Source organism: Myotis brandtii, unplaced genomic scaffold, assembly GCF_000412655.1.
Source record: "Myotis brandtii unplaced genomic scaffold, ASM41265v1 scaffold344, whole genome shotgun sequence".
Classification (NCBI taxonomy): Eukaryota; Metazoa; Chordata; class Mammalia; order Chiroptera; family Vespertilionidae; genus Myotis; species Myotis brandtii.
Window position 1 is genome coordinate 8,123,719 of NW_005363247.1, and position 8,054 is coordinate 8,131,772.

General features: G+C 42.0%; 1 protein-coding gene across 1 annotated transcript in view; it reads left to right on the top strand.

Moving 5' to 3' along the window:
• Window positions 1-1,090: 1,090 nt before the first annotated feature.
• Window positions 1,091-8,054, top strand: part of ERAP2 (endoplasmic reticulum aminopeptidase 2) — a 39,350-nt gene continuing 32,386 nt past the window's right edge. Inside the window, exons 1-2 of the mRNA XM_014544005.1 lie at window positions 1,091-1,673; window positions 4,662-4,800. Of these exons, the coding sequence (XP_014399491.1) occupies window positions 1,117-1,673; window positions 4,662-4,800 (696 nt within the window). The 5' untranslated portion in view covers window positions 1,091-1,116. The remainder of the gene's footprint in view (window positions 1,674-4,661; window positions 4,801-8,054) is intronic.

The following is an 8,054-nucleotide window of genomic DNA, read 5'->3' on the forward strand; positions in this document are numbered from 1 at the left end:
TCAATAGCCATAGAATAAGGAAGGCCATTCAGATGTGTATGAAAGAGGCAAAGTTCAATGCCATTAATAGTCATATCTGGCATCCAAAGAATATACTCTTTGAGACTTAGAAAAAGAAAATAGAAACATCTGTGTAGTTCACTTTCAGGTGTTCAAGATACTCTTAGGATGATGTAGCCAAATGTGAGAAGCATTCACCAGGCAATGTATTTACACACCTTCCTTCTGCTCATTGTACTGAAATGCAGAGGGCATTTGTTCCATACCATTTCAAGGCAGAGGCCTTTCATTAGAGTTCTAAAAAATTTGTGTTTGTAATATAACCAGATAATAGCCCAATTTCTACTTTATTTTGTGGATATTTGGCCTGATTCTGACAGCGAGCAGGTTTTCCCTATTCCCATATATCCTTTTAATTTTTTAAGGTTTATTTATGAGCTGAAATCTTTTTTTCATGCTAATAATGTTTTATTTTCTTCTAGATTAAATCAATGTAATAAAACATTGTTCAAATCCTATGTGAAACAACTGGAGCCGATATAGTGCTATGAAGAACTATGAGAGTTAGTCTGGAGAGCAACCTATCTTCTAGAGAATAGATTTGACATTCCACTCTTTTGCAATGGTTAATTCACACAGAAAACTAATATTTAATGTTTATGTAGGATTTTACTGTACAGCAATCATCTTACCTAAAATATGCATTTGCTCTCGGTTCTCAATGCCATCTAGTGATCAGTTCAATCAGGACCCTGGGGCTTTCCCAGAGGCCACCAATGGAGAACCATTTCCTTGGCATGAGCTAAGGCTCCCCAACACGGTCATTCCCCTCCACTATGACCTTTTTGTTCATCCAAACCTCACCTCCCTGGACTTCGTTGCATCTGAGAAGATTGAAGTCTTAGTCAGAGATGCTAAGGTTTATTTATGAGCTGAAATCTTTTTTTCAGTGCTAATAATGTTTTATTTTCTTCTAGATTAAATCAATGTATAAAACATTGTTCAAATCCTATGTGACACAACTGGAGCCAAGATAGTCCTATGAAGAACTATGAGAGTTAGTCTGGAGAGCAATCTATCTTCTAGAGAATAGATTTGACATTCCACTCTTCTGCAATGGTTAATTCACACAGAAAACTAACATTTAATGTTTACGTAGGATTTTACTGTACAGCAATCATCTTACCTAAAATATGCATTTGCTCTCGGTTCTCAATGCCATCTAGTGATCAGTTCAATCAGGACCCTGGGGCTTTCCCAGCGGCCACCAATGGAGAACCATTTCCTTGGCATGAGCTAAGGCTCCCCAACACGGTCATTCCCCTCCACTATGACCTTTTTGTTCATCCAAACCTCACCTCCCTGGACTTCGTTGCATCTGAGAAGATTGAAGTCTTAGTCAGAGATGCCACCCAATTTATCATCTTACACAGCAAAGATCATGAAATCATGAATGCCACCCTTCATTCAGAGGAAGATTTGAGATACAGGAAACCGGGGAGACAGCTGGATGTTTTGAGTTATCCTGCTCACGAGCAAATTGCTCTGCTGGTTCCAGAGAAACTTATGGCTGACCTGAAATACTATGTGGCCATTGACTTTCAGGGCAAGTTAGCTGATGGCTTTGAAGGGTTTTATAAAAGCACGTACAGAACTCTTGGTGGTGAAATAAGGTAAGATGTCGCCCCAGCTATTTGCAGTCTCATGATACTTTCCTTATGTGTTAGACCTCTTTGCGAAGAGCATGTTTCAGCAATCATTTATGAAAAGCCCAATAAACTGTGGGAAAGGAAGCAGAAGGAGAAGCTCTGCTGTTTCTTAAGGAAATTGCAGTAAAGCTGGGAAGGAAGAATGCAGAGGCATAAACTGCTGGAGGGAGAGTAGCTGGGAGGAGAAGCCGGTGTGTTTGCGATAAGACAGACATGTTTATGTTCTGCAGGAAAGGATGCTCAGTGCAGAGAGCTGAAATAGGGGAGGATTCTTAAAGGAGGTGAGCCTTCATCTGGGACCAGAAGGGAATGTGAGATGTGGCCAGAGAGAGAGGAAATGAAAGTATGCAGTTTACCTAGGAACCAGCATGACTCAAATGCAGGAGGCAGGAGCAAATATGTTTGGAGAACTGAGAAATACTGTTTATTTGATCACCTCATGTTTATTGGCTACATGCTTTAGGCCTGGCACTGTTCTAGACACTGAATCTATAGTAGTGAGATATGAACGAGGTGATAAATGTTATGAAGGCAATAAACAAGGTGCTGTAATAGAGAGTAAGTCTAGCTGGGAGTTAGCTAAGTGGTCAGGGAAGTCCCTGTCAACGAGGTGCATTTAAACTGAGATCTGACTTTTTTAAAAAAAAAGGACACAATCATGAAGATGTAATAGAGCAAAGTGTCCCCAGAAAAGGGAACAGCAAGTGCAAAGTGGGACAGACTGAGAAAAGAAGGCCAGTGTGGCTTGAAGAGCATGAGCAAGAGAGAGAAGGAGAGTTGAAAGGGATGATATCACTTAATACCTCTTGTGAGGATTTTAGGCTTTTACTTTAGTGGAATGGGACTCACTGGAAGGTTCTGACTTGATCTATGCTTATAAAGTTCAAGTGCATGTGGAGGATCCATTATAGGGAGGAAAAAGTAGAAGAAGAGCAATCATTTAGGAGGACATTGCAGTAGTTCAGGCAAGAAATGGTGGCTTGGGCCAGGCTAGAGGTGGTGCCTTATGGAGTAAGTGATTGAACTTAGCATTTCTTTTGGAGGATAAAACAGACAGAATTTGCTAGAGGTAAGCGAAAGAGGTAAGAGAAAGAGAGGATAATTTGTCCAGAGCTGGGTCACCTGGGAGGGAAGAAGAGCCTGGCTCTCCTACCCTTTATCAGTTGTGTTCAGCTGCCAGTTAGAGGAACCCAAATACAGTGGCTCAACACATAGGGGGTTAATTTTCTTGTGAAAAAAATAAAAATAAAAATCCAGAAGTAGGGCAGCTCAGGCTTGCTACAGTGCTTCTCGGTGTTATCCAGGACCCAAACTCCTTCCATCTTTCTGCTCAGCCTCCCTTGGCATATGGCTCCCTTCCTAATACAAGATGATTTGGGCACCTCTGGCCTTCAAGTCCACATTCCAGGCAGGAAAAAAGGGGAATGGGGGAGAGAAAGGCAGAAAGAAGCATTCCAGCTGAGTCTGACTCCTTTCACAGAGCTTTCCCACCCGGTGACTTCAACTAGGCCACGAAACATATGCCTACCACGTTGCAAGGGAGTCTAAAGGGACATTGCCTCCCGGAACAAAATCAGGATTCTGATGGAATTGCAGAAGGGGAATATGTTAGTAGGCAACTTTAGCAGCATCTGCCACATACTTGCTTTTCCCTCCCCCACCTTAGGTACTCGTTGCCCTCTGGGGGCTCATGCACCCACCCCAGAGCCTTAGCAGTCCCCTTAGAACAGCCTTCCCCAGGCCCAGCTCTTTCCTCTGCTCCCCTGGGATGCTTCCCCTCATTGCAGCCTCAATTCTGAGGGGCCTGTTCTCAGGTCCAGTGTAGTGCTGAATAAAAAACTCAGCAACTTCTTTCCACTAGGGCGCCATGTGAAGCCTTTTCTTAAATGTGTTCAAGTGACCATGGCCCTACCCAAAGAAGATACTTTTTAAGGATATCATTTTGGGAGACCTGGGAGACTAGAGGGGGGCATTTTTGGGGGTAAGAGCTGGAGGACTTCCAGAATGCCTCCCAAGCCTGTGTAGTGCTGAATAAAAAACTCAGCAACTTCTTTCCACTAGGGCGCCATGTGAAGCCTTTTCTTAAATGTGTTCAAGTGACCATGGCCCTACCCAAAGAAGATACTTTTTAAGGATATCATTTTGGGAGACCTGGGAGACTAGAGGGGGGCATTTTTGGGGGTAAGAGCTGGAGGACTTCCAGAATGCCTCCCAGAATTAGCTGCAGGCTATTTCTGACTCTTATTATGATTATCCTGATAGCGTCTCCTTTACAGTCTGACTTATACAATTTCAGGCATTATCCAGGTGGTGTGATATAGAGATTTGTCTATGCTATAGCTCCTTGCCTCCAGTGGGGGGGAAACTTGAAGGTGGAGTTTCCTTTCCAGAGCTCCTGGGGATCAGGCTGAAGCTGGGACGTGGCCTGGCTTCTTCCTCTTCCCTGTCCTGCTTTTCTTACTCCCTTTTCTTTTGGCAGAATTTTCTTAATAAATCAGGGTCTGCTTCCTGGGAACACATCCTAAGTCATGACCCACAATTAGTCATATGTCTGGTTGAGATCCCAACAGGTTTAGAGATGGTACTGACCTGCTAATTTCCTAGTAAGTTTTGACCTCAAATTGACTAGACATGCATGCTTCTCTCAGCCACTTACTAGCTAAGGATTCAGGTAAGGTCACACCAATTCTCTGAGCCTTAAATCCTTGTCTGCTAGGAGAATGGAGGAGATCCTGTAAGTGGAGTGCCCAGCACCAGGCATTATTCACAATTGGCAGCCACTTAACTAAAAGTTACCCTCGTTTATTTGGGAAAAAAAAATAAAGCCTGGATTCTCAAAAATTATAGCTTGAGAAATCAAATATGTCACTTCCAGGATTGTTCTGAAGGCACAAATTCATTTCTGTCTTGGTCTCACTTATGTATTCTGGCTGGGGGTGGTTCTTTTCACAGAACAATCGCAGTGACAGATTTTGAGCCAACAGAGGCACGAATGGCTTTCCCTTGCTTTGATGAACCATTGTTCAAAGCCAACTTTTCAATCAAGATAAGAAGAGAGAGCAGACACATCGCACTATCCAACATGCCAAAGGTATTGCCACTTACAGAAACATTGGGGAATTATTCTTAAGTTGAGCCTTTGTCCTTGCTGTGTTGCTTTTAAAAATATTTTTTTCAAGACTTACAGTATTAATTTGTTTTATTGTACTTATTATTTAATAACCCCAATCCTTCTAGATTTTAACATGGTTTTGTTTGGGGCATTGTTACCCCAGAAGCTTTTTAACAAAACAAAACAAAGTGATTTACAGTTTCTTTATGTTCATATGGAAACATTGTTCTTTTAAATCAGTGTTACTTGGCCAGAGACAAAATTCAGAATCAAGCAGAGCAGTACTTCTCAAACTTTAATGTTCACATGAATCATCTGAGGACCTTGTTAAAATTCAGATTCGGATTCAGTCAGTCTTATGGTGAGGGAGGCCCCAGATTCTGTCTTGTTAACAAGCTCCCAGGTGACGGATGCCAACCGCTGCTGGGCCAGGGACCGCATTTGAATGGCAAGGATGGAGAGACCCCTACCCCAAATATTCTGACCTGGACTCCTGTGCTGGAACTTACAAATCCATTTTCATTTTTATAAGTCGCAGTGGTAGTTCTTAAAATTATGTATAAAAATTATTTATTGTGGTTATACACTTTTTTAATTTGAAAGAGACCTTTTATTTGGCTTGTATTTGTATTCAAAATGCAGAGACTCTGAAAGACACAGTGGACCTGAGCTAATTTGGTATTTCCTCACTAATGCTGTGCTTGCCATTTGCGTTGTGGAACAAAATGTAAAATGTTTCCCCACCCTGATTTGTAATGTAGGGCAAAGGTAGAGGCTCTCCTGACAGTGCTTCAGCGGAAGGGGCAGCACAGAAAGCAGCCGGCTCAGGGCCCTCCCCGCTGCCCTCTCGGCCCTGAACAGTGGCTGGACTCATGCGTGAACGGGAGAAATGAGTTCATAAGCTAGACCCTGAACTTCCCAGATTTCTATTTAAATAGAAAAAAGATATTTTCTCTGAAATACTGGCAGAGCAGATCCAGGGGAACATTGCACTTAACACACATCCTATAGCTTTTCCACGACTGTGAAGACAGCAATTTAATTAGCCCTCTCATTTTCAGGTGGAAATGCTTGCAAAGCATAGTGCAGTCTCTTTCCTGGCAGCTTTTTATTAATATGTTTTATATATGAATAACTATGGAGGCTAAAGTAAAAACAGAGTTCATAAAGCCTTTTCATTAAAGTGTGACACAAACATAAACTGCCATTTTGTTAAATCAGAGTTTAAATTTTCTATTTTTAGAAACCTCCAGTAACTTCTCATATTTAAGAAAAACAAGTGAACACTTTAAAATATTTCCTACAACCCTTGAATCTTTGCATTGCCTCAGTTGACTAGACTAGTTCTCTGGATCGTGCCATTTTCAGCAAATATTCGCTTAACATTCTGCTCCTCACTGACATGCCCAACATGTTTAGCCAAGAAAAAAAGGAGACCTAAAGTAATACCACAATCATACTCTCTGGATAATAACAGTGACAGCACTTAATATGGGTTATGGTCCGGTGGGAAGAAGCAACAAATACTAAGTTCTCGATTTGTTTAATTAAGAATACAAGATTTAAGGGAAGTGAGGAGGCCAGCCAAGCACTGGTAGAGGCAGCTTATCTTTGGGGCATTTCTTTGTCCTCTTCATTCCTTAAAGGAGCACACACCTGCTGGTGACACTTGCTGTGCAAGTAGAGTCCTGCCAGTGTTGAGAAAACAGCTAACTCCTCATCTAACACATAAAGCAACAAGTGTTTTATGCTTAAAACTTGCATCCCCATCCTGGATGAACTTATACTAACACCCATATGCTTCCACTTACGGCAATGTTAATCTATGAGTCACTCCAAGTTCCTGAACAAAACTCAGCCTCCATGGGGTACATCTTTATCTGAGGGAAAAATCAGAAGGAATGCCCATCTGTCTCCTACACACCATTGCTACCAGCTGTCTGGAGGCACGGCCGCTCATTTCCCCATAGTACCACAGCCTTGCCTCCTCTTTCCCTCACCCCTCCACACACCCGACTAAATGGTTTTGCTGCCGAGTTTGGTCAGAAGACTACAGTCAATGCTCGCTCATTTCCCCATAGTACCACAGCCTTGCCTCCTATTTCCCTCACCCCTCCACACACCCGACTAAATGGTTTGCTGCCGAGTTTGGTCAGAAGACTACAGTCAATGCCTTCTCTCTGGCCCCCTCTTCCATAACCCTCTTTTTTTGCTAGGAGTATGTATCCATAGAACTCTACTTGCATCAGACTCATAAAGAGATTATTATTGAGCAAAATGAATTTGCTGGAAAGAAGTAATTACATCCCAGAATATACTGCTAATTTTCTTAGAGTATGTGGTCAGTGTCTTCTGCTTTATAGGAGCTTAGGAACTGAATGCTTTGATAGACATCTGTAGAATTAAATTATGTAGAATTTAATAGCACAAACATTTGTTATCGAAGTAGGCTAGGCAGTTTATGGTAATATTTCAAACTATTGTCTCTTGCCAAAGCAAACTATAATCTTAACCAAACACATAAAACATGCTCAAGAAGGCCTGGTTCGCACGGCCCCAAGCCTGACACCTTGCAAAGGGGGGGTGGAAGGTTATGAGGAGGGGAGCAAGCTAGCCCAAGAGTTGTCACCAATTTGAAGAAAGTGGTATTTTCAGATTACTAAATCTGACCCATTCAGTATTTAGGGGTATTGGACTATATTGGAGATCATCTCTGGGACTAGCTCTTCAGTGCAAAGATAGAACTCAGTAATTATTCAGTGAATTTGAGAGATGCAGCTGATGAGTCTGTAGGCTTAAAACTTTTGCTACCATATTGGAGATCATTTCTGGGACTAGCTCTTCAGTGCAAATAAAGATAGAACTCAGTAATTATTCAGTGAATTTCAGAGATGCAGCTGATGAGTCTGTAGGCTTAAAACTTTTGCTTCCTCAGTACATAGACAAGAGCTTAAATTACTAATGACCTCCTTGGCCTGACTGCTTTCGTTGTGAAATCAATGAAGCAAAGATAAAAATAAGACTGTGACTAAAGCTGTCACACAGCGAGGTGAAAGAATGAGCAATGCCTTTGGAGTCACACGGTCACATCCACATCTTGGTCTTGCTGTGGAACTTGCCTTGTGATCTTGGGCAATTCAGTTCATATTTTTGAGACTCTGTTTCTTCACTTGTGAAATAACACCTACCACACACACACACACACACACACACACACACACACACACACACAC